The sequence below is a fragment of the Oncorhynchus masou genome, unplaced genomic scaffold (genome assembly GCF_036934945.1).
Source record: "Oncorhynchus masou masou isolate Uvic2021 unplaced genomic scaffold, UVic_Omas_1.1 unplaced_scaffold_5862, whole genome shotgun sequence".
NCBI lineage: Eukaryota > Metazoa > Chordata > Actinopteri > Salmoniformes > Salmonidae > Oncorhynchus > Oncorhynchus masou.
In genome coordinates, this window is record NW_027012284.1 from 1 (window position 1) to 20,007 (window position 20,007).

Sequence of the window (20,007 nt, forward strand, 5' to 3'; positions counted from 1 at the left end):
CACCCATTCCACTATATAACCTCACCACCCATTCCACTATTTAACCCCACCCCACCCATTCCACTATTTAAGCCATTCCACCATATAACCCTACCACCCATTCCACTATATAACCCCCCACCACCCATTCCACTATATAACCCCACCACCCATTCCACTATATAACCCACCACCCATTCCACTATTTAAGCCATTCCACTATTTAACTCCACCACCCATTCCACTATTTAACCCCACCACCCATTCCACTATATAACCCTACCACCCATTCCACTATTTAACCCTAACACCCATTCCACTATTTAACCCCACCACCCATTCCACTATTTAACCCCACCACCCATTCCACTATTTAACCCCACCACCCATTCCACTATTTAACCCCACCACCCATTCCACTATATAACCCTACCACCCCTTCCACTATATAACCCCACCACCCATTCCACTATATAACCCCACCACCCATTCCACTATATAACCCTACCACCCATTCCACTATATAACCCTACCACCCATTCCACTATTTAACCCACCACCCATTCTACTATATAACCCTACCACCCATTCCACTATTTAACCCTCCACCACCCATTCCACTATATAACCCTACCACCCATTCCACTATATAACCCCACCACCCATTCCACTATATAACCCACCACCAATTCCACTATTTAGCCCTACCACCCATTCTAGCATATAACTCCACCACCCATTCCACCATTTAACTCCACCACCCATTCCACTATATAACCCTACCACCCATTCCACCATTTAAGACATTCCACTATATAACCACACCACCCATTCCACTATTTAACCCCACCACCCATTCCACTATATAACCCCACCACCCATTCCACTATATAACCCCACCACCCATTCCACTATATAACCCCACCACCCATTCCACTATTTAACCCCACCACCCATTCCACTATATAACCCCACCACCCATTCCACTATATAACCCCACCACCCATTCCACTATTTAACCCCACCACCCATTCCACTATATAATCCCACCACCCATTCCACTATATAACCCCACCACCCATTCCACTATTTAACCCCACCACCCATTCCACTATTTAACCCCACCACCCATTCCACTATATAACCCCACCACCCATTCCACTATATAACCCCACCACCCATTCCACTATATAACCCCACCACCCATTCCACTATATAACCCCACCACCCATTCCACTATATAACCCCACCACCCATTCCACCATTTAACCCCACCACCCATTACACTATTTAACCCCACCACCCATTACACGATATAACCCCACCACCCATTCCACTATATAACCCTACCACCCATTCCACTATTTAACCCTACCACCCATTCCACTATTGAACCCACCACCCATTCCACTATTTAATCCATTCCACTATATAACCCTACCAACCATTCCACTATATAACCCCTCCACCCATTCCACTAAAACCCACCACCCATTCCACTATTTAAGCCATTCCACTATTTAACCCCACCACCCATTCCACTATATAACCCCACCACCCATTCCACTATATAACCCCACCACCCATTCCACTATATAACCCTACCACCCATTCCACTATTTAACCCTACCACCCATTCTACCATATAACCCTACCACCCATTCCACTATAACCCCACCACCCATTCCACTATATAACCCCATCACCCATTCCACCATTTCACCCCACCACCCATTCCACTATTTAACCCCACCACCCATTCCACTATTTAACCCCACCACCCATTCCACTATTTAACCCCACCACCCATTCCACTATTTAACCCCACCACCCATTCCACTATATAACCCCACCACCCATTCCACTATATAACCCTCACCACCCATTCCACCATTTAACCCTACCACCCACTCCACTATATAGCTCCACCACCCATTCCACTATATAACCCTACCACCCATTCCACTATATAACCCTACCACCCATTCCACTATATAACCCTACCACCCATTCCACTATTTAACCCCACCACCCATTCCACTATATAACCCCACCACCCATTCCACCATTTAATCCCACCACCCATTCCACTATATAACCCTACCACCCATTCTACCATATAACCCCACCACCCATTCCACTATATAACCCCACCACCCATTCCAGTATTTAACCGTACCACCCATTCCACCATTTAACCCTACAACCCATTCCACTATATAGCCCTACCACCCATTCCACTATATAACCCTACCACCCATTCCACTATTATAACCCCACCACCCATTCCACTATATAACCCTACCACCCATTCCTCTATATAACCCTACCACCCATTCCACTGTATAACTCCACCACCCATTCTACTATTTAACCCCACCACCCATTCCACTATATAACCCTACTGACCCATTCCACTATATAACCCCACCACCCATTCCACTATTTAACCCCACCACCCATTCCACTATATAACCCCACCACCCATTCCACTATTTAACCCACCACCCATTCCACTATTTCCACCACCCATTACACTATATAACCCCACCACCCATTCCAATTTAACCCACCACCCATTCCACTATATAACCCCACCACCCATTCCACTATATAACCCCACCACCCATTCCACTATATAACCCCACCACCCATTCCACTATATAACCCCACCACCCATTCCACTATTTAACCCCACCACCCATTCCACTATTTAACCCCACCACCCATTCCACCATTTAACCCCACCACCCATTCCACTATTTAACCCCACCACCCATTCCACTATTTAACCCCACCACCCATTACACTATTTAACCCCACCACCCATTACACGATATAACCCCACCACCCATTCCACTATATAACCCTACCACCCATTCCACTATTTAACCCTACCACCCATTCCACTATTGAACCCACCACCCATTCCACTATTTAATCCATTCCACTATATAACCCTACCAACCATTCCACTATATAACTCGTCCACCAATTCCACTAAAACCCACCACCCATTCCACTATTTAAGCCATTCCACTATTTAACCCCACCACCCATGCCACTATATAACCCCACCACCCATTCCACTATATAACCCCACCACCCATTCCACTATTTAGCCCTACCACCCATTCTACCATATAACCCCACCACCCATTCCACCATATAACCCCACCACCCATTCCACTATATAACCCCATCACCCATTCCACCATTTCACCCCACCACCCATTCCACTATTTAACTCCACCACCCATTCCACTATTTAACCCCACCACCCATTCCACTATTTAACCCCACCACCCATTCCACCATTTAACCCCACCACCGAATTTCACTTTATAACCCCACCACCCATTCCACTATATAACCCCACCACCCATTCCACTATATAACCCTACCACCCATTCCACCATTTAACCCTCCCACTCCACTCCACTATATAGCTCCACCACCCATTCCACTATATAACCCTACCACCCATTCCACTATATAACCCTACCACCAATTCCACTATATAACCCTACCACCTATTCCACTATATAACCTTACCACCCATTCCACTATATAACCCCACCACCCATTCCACCATTTAACCCCACCACCTATTCCACTATATAACCCTACCACCCATTCTACCATATAACCCCACCACCCATTCCACTATATAACCCCACCACCCATTCCAGTATATAACCGTACCACCCATTCCACCATATAACCCTAAAACCCATTCCACTATATAGCCCTACCACCCATTCCTCTATATAACCCTACCACCCATTCCACTTTATAACCCCACCACCCATTCCACTATATAACCCTACCACCCATTCCTCTATATAACCCTACCACCCATTCCACTTTATAACCCCACCACCCATTCTACTATTTAACCCCACCACCCACTCCACTATATAACCCTACCACCCATTACACTATATAACCCCACCACCCATTCCACTATTTAACCCCACCACCCATTCCACTATATAACCCCACCACCCATTCCACTATTTAACCCACCACCCATTCCACTATTTAAGCCATTCCACTATATAACCCCACCACCCATTCCACTATTTAACCCTACCACCCCATTCCACTATTTACCCCACCACCCATTCCACTATATAACCCCACCACCCATTCCACTATTTAACCCACCACCCATTCCACGATTTAAGCCATTCCACTATTTAACCCCACCACCCATTCCACTATTTAAGCCATTCCACCATATAACCCTACCACCCATTCCACTATATAACCCCACCACCCATTCCACTAAAACCCACCACCCATTCCACTATTTAAGCCATTCCACTATATAACTCCACCACCCATTCCACTATATAACCCCACCACCCATTCCACTATATAACCCTACCACCCATTCCACTATTTAACCCTAACACCCATTCCACTATATAACCCCACCACCCATTCCACTATTTAACCCCACCACCCATTCCACTATTTAACCCTACCACCCATTCCACTATTTAACCCCACCACCAATTCCACTATATAACCCTACCACCCCTTCCACTATATAACCCCACCACCCATTCCACTATATAACCCCACCACCCATTCTACAATATAACCCTACCACCAGTCCACTATATATCCCCACCACCCATTCCACAATTTAACCCTACCACCCATTCCACTATATAACCCTACCACCCATTCCACTATATAACCCCACCACCCATTCTACTATATAACCCTACCACCCATTCCACTATATAACCCCACCACCCAGTCCACTAAAACCCACCACCAATTCCACTTTTTAAGCCATTCCACTGTATAACCCCACCACCCATTCCACTATATAACCCTCCCACCCACTCAACACCCCTTGCAGCTGTTCTGCAGTAAATCTTCACAATCCCAAAGACTTCTCTGCTGCTGCCAATCCAACCTCTATTTTCTTTGACTTCTGATCCATTTCTACAGTACAATTGACAACCATGGCTATGAATGCTAAAAATCCCAGCTTACTGAAGCACATATTCTTCCCATCACTGTCTCTTTGATCTCTGCCTACTCTCGGGAATCCTCTCAGGATCACTCACCCTGTACCCATCTTCCTCTACCACTCTCTTCACTGCTTCGGCATATAACACTTTCTGTACTACACTACCCCTACCAACCTCAACCGGCCTCTCTCTCACCCAACATTCCAGTCTCATGGGCACACCCACAGCTAACATGGGAGGTATTGGCTCTGAGTGTGTGTGTTAGGTTGCTGTCATAGCTCCCCTGACTATGTGACAAGTGAGAGGAGCACAAAGTGGTGTTTAGGGCCATGGGCTGGAAGGTCTCTCCTCTGCCCCCCTGCCCATGGCCCTGGGAGCAGCCACTGATTAGGGGGACAGCAAAATGCCATTAGAGCATGGGGCTTATAGGAGACATGGGCACGCACACACACTCACTCACACACACACACACACTCACTCACTCACTCACTCACTCACCACCCCACCACCACCACCACCACTCACTCACTGTTGGCTGGCACCACAGTACAGCTGATTCGGTCAGGGAAGGAAGGGCAAAGGGTGTTGGCATGACGAGAGAGATGGGGTTGTATGGGAGGGAGGTGAGCCCTCTGTGGTTCTTCCTGCTATCCCACCCTGGTTTCTCCCTCAACCAGTGATAGATCTAGGGTTGCTTGAGAGGGTAAGAGATGTTGAGGAATGAGTAGATTCAGTTGTAAGTGAACATGTAACAACACAATACCATCCTTTCTTTAATATATTCACAGATGGATCTAAGGACCCCGGAAAACAGGGAGTGACAGGAGCAGCTTTCAGTGTTCCTGAGTTTTGAGGTGACAGTGACGAAAACAAGCAATGGATAATTTATCTGTTTACACAATGGAGTTGTTGGCCATACTATTGGCTGCAGAGGTGGAGGAGGAGGTGAGGCCAGATAGAGTAGTGATCTGCTCTGATTACTGTGCAGCACTAAAAACCCATCCTCCAAACCCCATGTTATCTGCAGCACTGATGAGTTTTAATGCATTTGTGTCTCAGAGCAGACAGGATGTATTGTATGAGGTTTTGCAGTGTTTGTACAGGGTGAAACAGACGGGGGTATTTGTGATGTTCCCTCTGGGTACCAGCTCATATGCATATACTGTATACTATATTATTCTACTGTATCCTAGTCTATGCTGTTGTAATTCGGCTAGCTAGTTAGCGGTGCACGCTAAATAGCATTTCAATCGGGTGACGTCACTTGCTCTGAGACCTTGAAGTAGTGTCTCTGCTCTGCAAGGGCCGCGGCTTTTGTGGAGGGATGGGTAACGATGCTACGTGGGTGACTGTTGTTGATGTGTGCAGAGGGTCCCTGTTTGCGCCGGGTATGGGGCGTAGGGACGGTCTAAAGTTATACTGTTATGACATTGCTCTGTCCATATATTCATATATTCTTAATTACATTCCCTTACTTAGATTTCGTGTATTGGGTGTATGTTGTGATTTTTTTTTGTTTAGATATTACTTGTTAGATATTGCTGCACTGTCAGAACTAGAAGCAAATGCATTTCACTACACCCGCAATAACATCTGCTAACCATGTGTTTGTGACCAATAACATTTGATTTGATTTGAGTAGAGAGGAATGAGGAGGTGGATGGTATCACCAAGCAGGCTCTTAAACATCCTAATGTTGACATGAAATTGTCAATCAGTAAAGCAGACGCCAAGGGTTAATAAGAACAATGGTTAAAAATAAGTGTCAAGAGATGTGGAACAGGGAGAGAAAGGGACGCACACCTGTAGAAGATCCAAGAAAAAGTGGGGGCAGGGAGGTCCTCAGGCCGAGAGAGAAGGAAGGGAAGTGTAGTCACAAGGCGAGACTGGGACACACAAGGGTGAGAGCTGGGACATACAAGGCTGAGACTGGGACACACAAGGCTGAGACTGGGACACACAAGGGCTGAGACTGGGACACACAAGAGCTGAGACTGGGACACACAAGGGTGAGACTGGGACACACAGGGTGAGACTGGGACACACAAGGGTGAGACTGGGACATACAAGGGTGAGACTGGGACACACAAGGGTGAGACTGGGACACTACAAGGCTGAGACTGGGACACACAAGGGTGAGACTGGGACACACAAGGGTGAGACTGGGACACACAAGGCTGAGACTGGGACACACAAGGGTGAGACTGGGACACACAAGGGTGAGACTGGGACACACAAGGCTGAGACTGGGACATACAAGGCTGAGACTGGGACACACAAAATAGTACATTGAAATTGGTGGGGAACCATCCGACTGGGAGGTTTGATCACTGTCAGGAGGAGATGGAGACAGTGGAACACGTTCTATTTCAGTGCCAGAAATATGTGAGAGAAAAGGGAGCGATTGTTATTAGATTTGAGGAGTAATGGGGTCTGAAGAGCCAAGATTAAGTGGGGAAAATCTTCAGGGTTGTTGTATTTCATTATGTATTTCGTTTCCGTAGGGGACACAAAATTATTGGATAGGATTTGTTTCACTGTCTCTGGTCCACACTCCAGTCCAATTGGTGGAGGTAATGCAATTTAAACTTGGTTGCCAACTGCCATACGAAATCCACAGAAGAAGAAGAAGAAGAAGAAGAAGAAGAAGAAGAAGAAAATAAACTTATTTGGGTCTTTGTTTCAATGAAAACATATTCATTCATCTTTAGGACTTCAGTCGTCCCTTAGGGTCAATTGTTTTATAATGGGAACCAAATATGTTGTGAAGTACTTGCTGCACGTAGGACATATTTTTGTTGCAACACACAGCCATCATGGAGGCGGAACGAATTTTACAATATCTGACCGAAGTTGAAGAGGCAGCGGAGGATGTTCTTGCAAACAAACAACAGGTAATGCTTAGTAATTCAAAAATACTTTGTACGAACACGGTTACTGTCCATGATGCTAACTCTCAGGCTAGTTAAATCAGTTGTAATTTGACCAAACATTGGCTGGGAAGCTAGCGAGCTATTTGACAACCCTAAAAACACGCCACTTCGATAAAAGGGACTTTCACCCCCCTAATTACCTAACGTACTACTAAAAAAGTCGTAGTTGTATCGAATGGGGTATTTTGGGGGAAATCACCGGGACATGGTTAGTCGCACCTAGAGTGGGCTTTATGGAGCTCTCCACTATCGGCTCGGCTTGATAACCACAGCCGGTTATACACTCGTTTTTCCCCAGCGACCATTTCGTACCATAGAGAATGATAGAGACCTCTAGTGGCCATAAAGCTATCTTAGCATGGACAGGGCCATTGAGGGTTTCCACCATTTTAATGTAGTCAACTAGGGAGAAGGGGGTAGCTGCAGGTCAATATGGCGACTTTTTAGTATGGGGGAGTTCAGGGTTGCCAGAATTTTAAGCACATATTCTAAGTCAGAACAGTCCAGAGAAGTGATGCAGGATGGGCGGGCAGGTCCCAAAACTATTTATTTAACCTTTATTTAACTAGGCACGTCAGAACAAATTCTTATTTACAATGGAGGCCAAGCCCTAACGGGCGTGAATTGTGCGCCGCCCTATGGAACTCCCAATCATGGCCAGTTGTGATACAGCCTGGATAGTGACGCCTCTAGCACTGAGATGCAGTGCCTTAGACCGCTGCGCCACCCAGGAGCCCACGCAGGAGTTGCCACATTTTATCCAATAAACCCATTTTCCATAATGTTATGGGAGCAAATTAATTTGTAAAGATGCAGGCTTTCCATCAAATCATTTATATTGCTTAAGAATATGTCTCAAGAGAAAAGATAATTTGGCCTTTTTATACTCACCAAATCTTTTTCCATCAATTGATTACGATTGAACTTGTTTGACTGTTGTGATTAAGCTATAAGGCCCAGGGAGATGTGGTAGGCTATATGGCCAATATACCACGGCTAGGTGCTGTTCTTAGGCCATGTCCCACAAACCCCTGGGGTGCCTGATTTCTATGATAAACTGGTTACCAACAGTAAACAAAACATGTTTTTGTCAATTCTCAGGCCGACTCTCTTCTCTGTATACATCAATGATGTTGCTCTTACTGCTGGCGATTCCCTGATCCACCTCTACGCAGACGACACCATTCTGTATACGTCCAGCCCTTCTTTAGACACTGTGTTAACTAACCTCCAGATGAGCTTCAATGCCATACAACACTCCTTCCGTAGCCTCCGACTGGTTTTACTCTAGTAAAACCAAATGCATGCTTTTCAGCCGCTTGCTGCCTGCACCCGTCACGCCCATCCAGCATCACTACTCTGGATGGTTCCGACCTTAGAATATGTGGACAACTACAAATATCTAGGTGTCTGGCTAGACTGTAAACTCTCCTTCCAGACTCATATTAAACATCTCCAATCGAAATTAAATCTAGAGTCTGCTTTCTATTCCGCAACAAAGCCTCCTTCACTCACGCCGCCAAACATACCCTACGTAAAACTGACTATCCTACCGATCCTCGACTTCTGCGATGTCATTTACAAAATAGCTTCCGAATACTCTACTACAGACTGCATCCAGTTTGCTATCACAGTGCCATCCGTTTTGTCACCAAAGCCCCTTATACCACCCACCACTGCGACCTGTATGCACTCGTTGGCTGGCCCTCGCTGCACATTCGATCGCCAGACCCACTGGCTCCGATCATCCCCAAAGCCAACACCTCCTTTGGCTGCCTTTCCTTCCAGTTCTCTGCTGCCTGTGACTGGAAAGAATTGCAAGAATCGCTGAAGTTGGAGACTTATTTCCCTCACCAACTTTAAACATCAGCTATCTGAGCAGCTAACCAATCGCTGCAGCTGTACATAGCCCATCTGTAAATAGCCCACCCAATCTACCGACCTCATTCCCATATTGTTTTTATTTACATTTCTGCTCTTTTGCACACCTGTATCTCTTCTTGCACATCATCATCTGCACATCTATCACTACAGTGTTAATTTGCCTAATTGTAATTACTTTGCTACTATGGCCCATTTATTGCCTTACCTCCTCACGCCATTTGCACACACTTTAAATCTACTTTTTTTCTATTGTGTTATTGACTGTTACGCTTGTTTACTCCATGTGTAACTCTGTAGTGTTTGTGTCACACTGCTTTGCTTTTACTTGGCTCAGGTCGCAGTTGTAAATGAGAACTTGTTCTCAACTGGCCTACCTGGTTAAATAAAGGTGTTCTCAACTGGCCTACCTGGTTAAATAAAGGTGTTCTCAACTGGCCTACCTGGTTAAATAAAGGTGTTCTCAACTGGCCTACCTGGTTAAATAAAGGTGTTCTCAACTAGCCTACCTGGTTAAATAAAGGTGTTCTTCAACTAGCCTCCCTGGTTAAATAAAGGTGTTCTCAACTAGCCTCCCTGGTTAAATAAAGGTGTTCTCAACTGGCCTACCTGGTTAAATAAAGGTGTTCTCAACTGGCCTACCTGGTTAAATAAAGGTGTTCTCAACTAGCCCCCCTGATTAAATAAAGGTGTTCTCAACTGGCCTACCTGGTTAAATAAAGGTGTTCTCAACTAGCCCTCCTGGTTAAATAAAGGTGTTCTCAACTGGCCTACCTGGTTAAATAAAGGTGTTCTCAACTGGCCTACCTGGTTAAACTAAAGGTGTTCTCAACTGGCCTACCTGGTTAAATAAAGGTGTTCTCAACTAGCCCCCTGGTTAAATAAAGGTGTTCTCAACTGGCCTACCTAGTTGAATAAAGGTGTTCTCAACTAGCCCCTGGTTAAATAAAGGTGTTCTCGATCTGGCCTACCTGGTTAAATAAAGGTGTTCTCAACTAGCTCTACCTGGTTAAATAAAGGTGTTCTCATCTGGCACTATCTGGTTAAATAAAGGTGTTCTCAACTGGCCTACCTGGTTAAATAAAGGTGTTCTCAACTGGCCTACCTGGTTAAATAAAGGTGTTCTCAACTAGCTCACCCTGGTTAAATAAAGGTGTTCTCAACTGGCCTACCTGGTTAAATAAAGGTGTTCTCAACTGGCCTACGCTGGTTAAATACAAGGTGTTCTCAACTAGCCTCCTGGTTAATATAATAGGTGTTCTCAACTGGCTTACCTGGTTAAATACAGGTGTTCTCAGCTAGCCCCTGGTTAAATGAAAGTGTGTTCTCAACCGGCCCACCTGGTTAAATAAAGGTGTTCTCAACTAGCCTACCTGGTTAAATAAAGGTGTTCTCAACTGGCCTACCTGGTTAAATAAAGGTGTTCTCAACTAGCCCACCTGGTTAAATAAAGGTGTTCTCAACTGGCCTACCTGGTTAAATAAAGGTGTTCTCAACTCGCCTACCTGGTTAAATAAAGGTGTTCTCAACTTGCCTACCTGGTTAAATAAAGGTGTTCTCAACTAGCCTACCTGGTTAAATAAAGGTGTTCTCAACTGGCCTCCCTGGTTAAATAAAGGTGTTCTCAACTGGCCTACCTGGTTAAATAACGGTGTTCTCAACTGGCCTACCTGGTTAAATAAAGGTGTTCTCAACTGGCCTACCTGGTTAAATAAAGGTGTTCTCAACTGGCCTCCCTGGTTAAATAAAGGTGTTCTCAACTAGCCTACCTGGTTAAATAAAGGTGTTCTCAACTGGCCTCCCTGGTTAAATAAAGGTGTTCTCAACTGGCCTACCTGGTTAAATAAAGGTGTTCTCAACTGGCCTACCTGGTTAAATAAAGGTGTTCTCAACTGGCCTACCTGGCAACATAAAGGTGTTCTCAACTAGCCTACCTGGTTAAATAAAGGTGTTCTCAACTAGCCTACCTGGTTAAATAAAGGTGTTCTCAACTAGCCTACCTGGTTAAATAAAGGTGTTCTCAACTGGCCTACCTGGTTAAATAAAGGTGTTCTCAACTGGCCTCCTGGTTAAATAAAGGTGTTCTCAACTGGCCTACCTGGTTAAATAACGGTGTTCTCAACTGGCCTACCTGGTTAAATAAAGGTGTTCTCAACTGGCCTACCTGGTTAAATAAAGGTGTTCTCAACTGGCCTCCCTGGTTAAATAAAGGTGTTCTCAACTAGCCTACCTGGTTAAATAAAGGTGTTCCCAACTGGCCTCCCTGGTTAAATAAAGGTGTTCTCAACTGGCCTACCTGGTTAAATAAAGGTGTTCTCAACTGGCCTACCTGGTTAAATAAAGGTGTTCTCAACTGGCCTACCTGGTTAAATAAAGGTGTTCTCAACTAGCCTACCTGGTTAAAGATAAGGTGTTCTCAACTAGCCTACCTGGTTAAATAAAGGTGTTCTCAACTAGCCTACCTGGTTAAATAAAAGGTGTTCTCAACTGGCCTACCTGGTTAAATAAAGGTGTTCTCAACTAGCCTACCTGGTAAAATAAAGGTGTTCTCAACTAGCCTACCTGGTTAAATAAAGGTGTTCTCAACTAGCCTGCCTGGTAAAATAAAGGTGTTCTCAACTAGCCTACCTGGTTAAATAAAGGTGTTCTCAACTAGCCTACCTGGTAAAATAAAGGTGTTCTCAACTAGCCTACCTGGTTAAATAAAGGTGTTCTCAACTAGCCTACCTGGTAAAATAAAGGTGTTCTCAACTAGCCTACCTGGTAAAATAAAGGTGTTCTCAACTAGCCTACCTGGTAAAATAAAGGTGTTCTCAACTAGCCTACCTGGTTAAATAAAGGTGTTCTCAACTAGCCTACCTGGTAAAATAAAGGTGTTCTCAACTAGCCTACCTGGTAAAATAAAGGTGTTCTCAACTAGCCTACCTGGTAAAATAAAGGTGTTCTCAACTAGCCTACCTGGTAAAATAAAGGTGTTCTCAACTAGCCTACCTGGTAAAATAAAGGTGTTCTCAACTAGCCTACCTGGTAAAATAAAGGTGTTCTCAACTAGCCTACCTGGTAAAATAAAGGTGTTCTCAACTAGCCTACCTGGTAAAATAAAGGTGTTCTCAACTAGCCTACCTGGTAAAATAAAGGTGTTCTCAACTAGCCTACCTGGTTAAATAAAGGTGTTCTCAACTAGCCTACCTGGTAAAATAAAGGTGTTCTCAACTAGCCTACCTGGTAAAATAAAGGTGTTCTCAACTAGCCTACCTGGTAAAATAAAGGTGTTCTCAACTAGCCTACCTGGTTAAATAAAGGTGTTCTCAACTAGCCTACCTGGTAAAATAAAGGTGTTCTCAACTAGCCTACCTGGTAAAATAAAGGTGTTCTCAACTAGCCTACCTGGTAAAATAAAGGTGTTCTCAACTAGCCTACCTGGTAAAATAAAGGTGTTCTCAACTAGCCTACCTGGTTAAATAAAGGTGAAAAATATCTAAAAAATACCTGTAGGTACACGGTCTGATATACCAGAGCTTTCAACCAATCAGTATTCAGGGCTCAATCCACTCAGTTTATAATTGTAAATACATCCTGTTTGTGTATGTAGGCCTGCTTCAAAATATGTACAAACAGAGTACTCATTCGAGAAGTGTTCTCCGTTTCGCATACTTTGATACTCTGACCCTCCCGTGCTCCAGTTTGCGAGCACAGAGCACTGGTAGAAATGTCCGTTTTCATTGTGTGTTTTTCCCCATAACAGAACGAGGGAGTTGCGTTCCGTTTCTAATTTCCTCTGGCGCATTCCGTCAGACCCTAGAACAGAGTCAAAAACCCTACGCTTGGTACGGTTTTCCCATAAGAAAAGTTGACATTAGAATATTGTTTTTCTTTAAACCACCTCCCTGAGAGAGAATTTATCTAAAGCACTGTAGTGCGCCTTAAAATCATTTTGTTTTGTCGCCGTTATCAGTTCTAGCGCATTCATATGTTTTTTGGGGGGTTGGAAATGAGTGTCTCCATAATACCCATATATAAATAGTTTGCCTACAACTGGTAAAAAACTGGTCAGACGTGCGTGCTGATCTGTCTCCGTGAATCGGCTTCCTGCTGCAGCGCTTTCCCAACACTCCGCACACACACAGCTCTGCGCCCCTCCCTCCACTCCCTCCCTCCCTCCCTCCCTCCCTCCCCTCCCTCCTCCCTCCCTCCTCCCTCCCTCCCTCCCTCCCCTCCTCCCTCCTCCTCCACTCCCTCCCCCACTCCCTCCCTCCCTCCAGTAAACTGCACTGATAGTCAGCAACAGGTCACGGTAAAATATATCTTTTAAGAAACATGCAGCGCGGTGTAATTTTGTATGCCAACAATCTGCAACCAATATATTTTCACCCGCAACATCGTTTTCAAAGTAGCCACATTTTTCCTGGAAAACCACAGAAATGGCAACCTAAGAAAAGTAGTGGGTATGGAAGGAGTGGGTTTGGAGAACGTGCTCTGTATAGTTTAGATGGTTTTGATTGAGTTGTTTTTTGTCTTCAGTGTCTAACCACGCAACTACCAGTGGTGGAAAAAGTGCACAATTATCATAAAATTAAAGATACCTTAATAGAAGATGACTCAAGTGAAAGTCACCCAGTAAAAATACTACTAGAGTAAAAGTCGAAAAGTATTTGGTTTTAAATATACTTAAGTATCACAAGTAAATGTAGTTCCTAAAATATAAAGTCTCAAAAGTTAAAGTACAAATAATTTTAAAATTCGTTATATTAAGCAATGCAGGTGGTACAATTGTATTTTTTATTTACAGATAGCTAGGGTCACACTCCAACACAGACATAATGTAAAAACAAAGCATTGTGTTTAGTGAGTCCGCCAGATCGTGGGGATGACCAGGGATGTTCTCTTGATAAGTGTGCGAATTGGACCATTTTCCTGTCCTGCTAAGCATTCAGAATGTAATCAGTCATTTTGTGTGTCAGGGAAAATGTATGGAGTAAAAGGTACATCATTTTATTTAGGAATGTTTTTTATTATTTTATTTCACCTTTATTTAACCAGGTAGGCCGGTTGAGAACAAGTTCTCATTTGCAACTGCGACCTGGCCAAGATAAAGCAAAAGTAGTGCGACACAAACAACAGAGTTACACATGGAATAAACAAAACATACAGTTAATAATACAGTAGAAAAAAAGTCTACAGTAGAAACAGTCTATATACTGTGAGTGCAAATAATGAAAGGAGTATAGTAAAGTAGAGGTCAAATTTGTCAAAAATATAAATAGAAAAGTACAGATACCCCCAAAACTACTTAGGTAAAAATACTTTAGAGTACTACTTAAGTACTTCACACCACTGGCAACTACCACACATTAAGCTACAGTACCGCAAGAGTATGTCTGTTTTGAAGCCAGTGGATGAGTCCTATTTCACTGTTCATTTTACACAAATAATTGTACATGTTCAGTTACAATTCAACAAATCTTTAGTTTTATATTAAAAGTACTGATGGTGGGTGAACTGTTGCTTAATGAGTTGTATGCTATCTTGGCCAGGGCGCTCTTGAAAAATAGATTTTAATCTCAATGAGCCCTTCCTGGTTAAATAAAGGTAAACCATCAGATCACTGTGGCTGTAACCCTGATACTAGTTACTTCCTGTTACTGGACAGCTTGTCAAGCGAGAGCGAGAGGCACTGTGTCTCGTTGTTGTTGCAGTTCGGCCCTCCACGTTGAGTAGTAGGCTGACTATGTGTCAAGGTGACATCTCGATGGTTATCAATATTAGTTATTTCTTGAGTAGGCTGCTATCCTACTTGAAATCAAATCATGGGAGGGGGGGATGTTAGCGAAAGCCGGAGACACAGCTGTGGTATCGTGGTCCTGTCTCATGTCAACATGTTTATACAATGCTGGTCACTGGCAGCCCAATCAGACACGCGACACTGTATTGAGGCAACAAATCTGACCAATTAGCTGATTCGCTTTCCATACACCTTCTCCTTTCGACACATCCACTCGCCCAGTTACCATATTGGGCTGAGACCCATAAAGCCCACTAGCAGCTGTGGAGACCCATAAAGCCCACTAGCAGCTGTGGAGACCCATTAAGCCCACTAGTGGCTTCCCAGGCTAGGTCGTACCCAGGCAGCATGTGCCGCTAGCTAGCTAGTTTCTTTGACTTGACTTTCCATTTTCCAAACATCCACTCTGTGTCACTATGTAATACAGTTAACACAATTACCGCTGTGTCCATGTGGCTGTTTGTTAGATCGTGGATCTGGACACGAAGAGGAATATGAACAGGGAAGCGTTGAATGCTCTGAAACATGAGATGGCATCAGAAGGTGGGTGCAGAATATTGACTGTTTGGAGCTCTTATTCAAAGATGAATACAACCCAAAAGACACTTCCACCCTCTTTGATACACTCAATTAAAAGTCACAGAGGCAGAGCTGTGGACAATGATGACATTTCATATTAGTCTTTCTAAATAATTATTCATGTTGCATTATCTCTCAGAAAAGACTTCTATATTTAAAAATGAATCACCGGCAAGTCGCTCTGGATAAGAGCTGCCTGCTAAATGACTGTAAATGTAAATTTAATCTCTTCTTATCCTTTTTTTGTACATGCAGAAAAAGTGAAGGTTTGCTGTGGAAACATGTTCATCCAATTCCCAAAGCGAAGACGAAAGAGATGATACAGAGAGGTAAGAGCTGTGAAGCAGGATGCCAGCCTCTGTAATGTCCTGTTTAATGACTGTGAAGCAGGATGCCAGCCTCTGTAATGTCCTGTTTAATGACCGTGAAGCAGGATGCCAGCATCTGTATGTCCTGTTTAATGACCGTGAAGCAGGATGCCAGCATCTGTATGTCCTGTTTAATGACTGTAAGCAGGATGCCAGCATCTGTAATGTCCTGTTTAATGACTGTGAAGCAGGATGCCAGCCTCTGTAATGTCCTGTTTAATGACCGTGAAGCAGGATGCCAGCCTCTGTAATGTCCTGTTTAATGACTGTGAAGCAGGATGCCAGCCTCTGTAATGTCCTGTTTAATGACCGTGAAGCAGGATGCCAGCCTCTGTAATGTCCTGTTTAATGACCGTGAAGCAGGATGCCAGCCTCTGTAATGTCCTGTTTAATGACTGTGAAGCAGGATGCCAGCCTCTGTAATGTCCTGTTTAATGACCGTGAAGCAGGATGCCAGCCTCTGTAATGTCCTGTTTAATGACTGTGAAGCAGGATGCCAGCCTCTGTAATGTCCTGTTTAATGACCGTGAAGCAGGATGCCAGCCTCTGTAATGTCCTGTTTAATGACCGTGAAGCAGGATGCCAGCATCTGTATGTCCTGTTTAATGACCGTGAAGCAGGATGCCAGCCTCTGTAATGTCCTGTTTAATGACTGTGAAGCAGGATGCCAGCAGCTGTAATGTCCTGTTTAATGACCGTGAAGCAGGATGCCAGCATCTGTATGTCCTGTTTAATGACTGTGAAGCAGGATGCCAGCCTCTGTAATGTCCTGTTTAATGACTGTGAAGCAGGATGCCAGCCTCTGTAATGTCCTGTTTAATGACTGTGAAGCAGGATGCCAGCAGCTGTAATGTCCTGTTTAATGACCGTGAAGCAGGATGCCAGCATCTGTATGTCCTGTTTCATCTGTTGTGTGTTGGGTTTCTCTGACCAGACCAGCAGCAGCTAGACAAGGAGATCAACAACCTTCGCCAAGCCCTTAAAGACAAATTGAACCGCCTCAATGAACTGCAAGGTAAAAATCATGACATAACGTCATCAACCTTCCTTTAGGCTGTAGTGAACAGTACAGGGCCCGGTTTCACAAAAGCCTCTTAAGACTAAGTTCATTTCATCAGAGAACCACAGGATCCTATGGTTTTAATGATGTGCCTTAACATGCCTTTGGAAAACCGGGCCCTGTTCAGTAATGTATCCTTCAACAATGCATAACCTAATGTTATTCTGCATTACCTCCAACAATACCTAATGTTGGGCTGCATTACCTCCAACAATACCTAATGTTGGGCTGCATTACCTCCAACAATACCTAATGTTGGGATGCATTACCTCCAACAATACCTAATGTTATTCTGCATTACCTCCAACAATACCTAATGTTGGTCTGCATTACCTCCAACAATACCTAATGTTGGTCTGCATTACCTCCAACAATACCTAATGTTGGTCTGCATTGCCTCCCACAATGCATTGATTGTTTGCAGTATCTCCTCAGACAATACATAGATAGTTTGCATTATCTCCGTCCAACAATGCATAGTTAGTCTGCATTACCTCCTTCGACAATACATATCTGTCTACATTACCTCCGACAATGTGTATTTGGCATTATCTCACTCGACAATGCATAGCCTGCATTACCTCCGACAATGCCTAGTTAGTTTGCGTTACCTCATTCGACAATACGTTGACTGCATTACCTCCTTCAAAAATGCTCTAGTTAGCCTCCATTTCCTCCTTCAAAAATGCCTAGTTAGTTTGCATTACCTCCTTCGACAATGAATAGCCTGCATTGTCTTGTGATGTGGATAGTGTTGTAAAGACTTGTGTTTGTGTTTCCAGGGAAACCGGAGCTGACAGGATACAACCTGTGTCCTCTTTCCGATGTCGAGGTGAAGGCCATCAACCACCTGATGAAGAGATGAGGGTCTGACCCAATGGCGGCTGGTGGTCATTTATATTGGAGGCTCTGGAACAGAATTAATGGAACAGTATCAAACACATGGTTTGAGGAACAACACATCCTAAACCCCACGTGGACCCTCAACAGTGGGAGACTGCAAAACGTATATAAATGCAACATGTAAAGTTCTGGTCCCTTGTATCATGAGCTAAAATAAAAGATCCCAGACATTTTCCATATGCACAAATGTCTTTACATCCCTGTTAGTGAGCATTTTCCTTTGCCCAAATAATCCATCCAATTGACGGGTGTGTTTATATCAATAAGCTGTTTTTTAAACAACATGATCATTACACACATGGCTCAGAATACATTAGAGGAAAAACCTAAATAAATTGAGGAACTTATTCCAGAAAGATCAAGTGTAATATATTATAAAAACAAAGTAAACTGGATGGAATATGTGGAAAAATTCACCAATTTTTTTTAAAAATTTTTTTTACTTGTTACAAATAACGGAGTCACCCATGATTCACCAAACAATATTTTGAAAGAGAAAGAAAAGTACTTTAATGTTTTCGTTTCATTCTCCATCTTCTCTAACCAAAGTTAATTGTTTGATTTCTTTTTGGGGGGGGGATTTCTTTTTCTATGAATAATGTAAAATTAACATGTGTACAGAAAGACTCATGTGAAGGACAAATTACAGAGGAACTTCTTGATGCAATTAAATCCTTTGAGGCTGGGAAACCTCCAGGGCTGGATGGCAGAACCAGTGGAAGTATACACAACTTTTTCTGATATACTCAGAGGACCATTATTATATTATATTACTCAACAAGGTCTGATTTCATTATTACTGAAACAGGATACAAGTGGTAAATCTACAGATCCAGCCCCCCCCAAAAAAGAGGAGGCCCCTTACACTTCAGTGTTGTGTTGGAAAACATTCTAGGAGAGTGTATAGCGCATAGAACTAGAAAGATATTGTTGAATATTATTCATTCTAATCAGACAGGTGTTTTACATGGACAATACAGTGAAAAATCTGGGAAACCAAGCCTGCTATTCATAGCTGACTTTGAAAAGGCTTTTGATAAAGTACGATTTGAGTTTATATATAAATGCCTGGACTATTTTAATTTTGGAGAATCTCTTATGAAATGGGGTGAAATTATGTATAGTAGCCAGAGGTGTAAAATAGTAAATAATGGCTTCTTCTCAGAAGGTGTTCAACTGTCAAGAGGAGGAAACAAGGTTGTCCACGAGCGGCATATCTATTTATTTTGAAATGTTAGCTATTAAAATCTGATCCAACAATAACATTAAGGGCCTAGAAATCCAGGGCTTCAAAACAAAGGTGTCGTTGTTTGCTGATGATTCATGTTTTCTTTTAAAACCACAACTAGAATCCTTCTACAGCCTCTTAGAGGATCTAGACACTTTTTCTAACCTCTCTGGATTACAACCAAGTTATGATAATTGTACTATATCACGTATTGGATCACTAACAAATACAACTTGTACATTACCGTACAAACCTAGAATTATTTATATATATATATATATATAAAACATCATATTAGTT

At 43.5% G+C, this 20,007-nt stretch overlaps 1 protein-coding gene across 1 annotated transcript; it reads left to right on the plus strand.

Annotated features, from left to right (window-relative positions):
- The first annotated feature begins 7,756 nt into the window (after positions 1–7,756).
- LOC135536270 (p53 and DNA damage-regulated protein 1-like) lies at positions 7,757–18,685 on the plus strand. The gene is given in 6 exon segments (XM_064962632.1): positions 7,757–7,867; positions 16,037–16,112; positions 16,404–16,448; positions 16,451–16,477; positions 17,451–17,531; positions 18,359–18,685. Coding segments are annotated over 6 exon segments (390 nt in total). The 5' UTR covers positions 7,757–7,789; the 3' UTR covers positions 18,442–18,685.
- Positions 18,686–20,007: the final 1,322 nt, after the last annotated feature.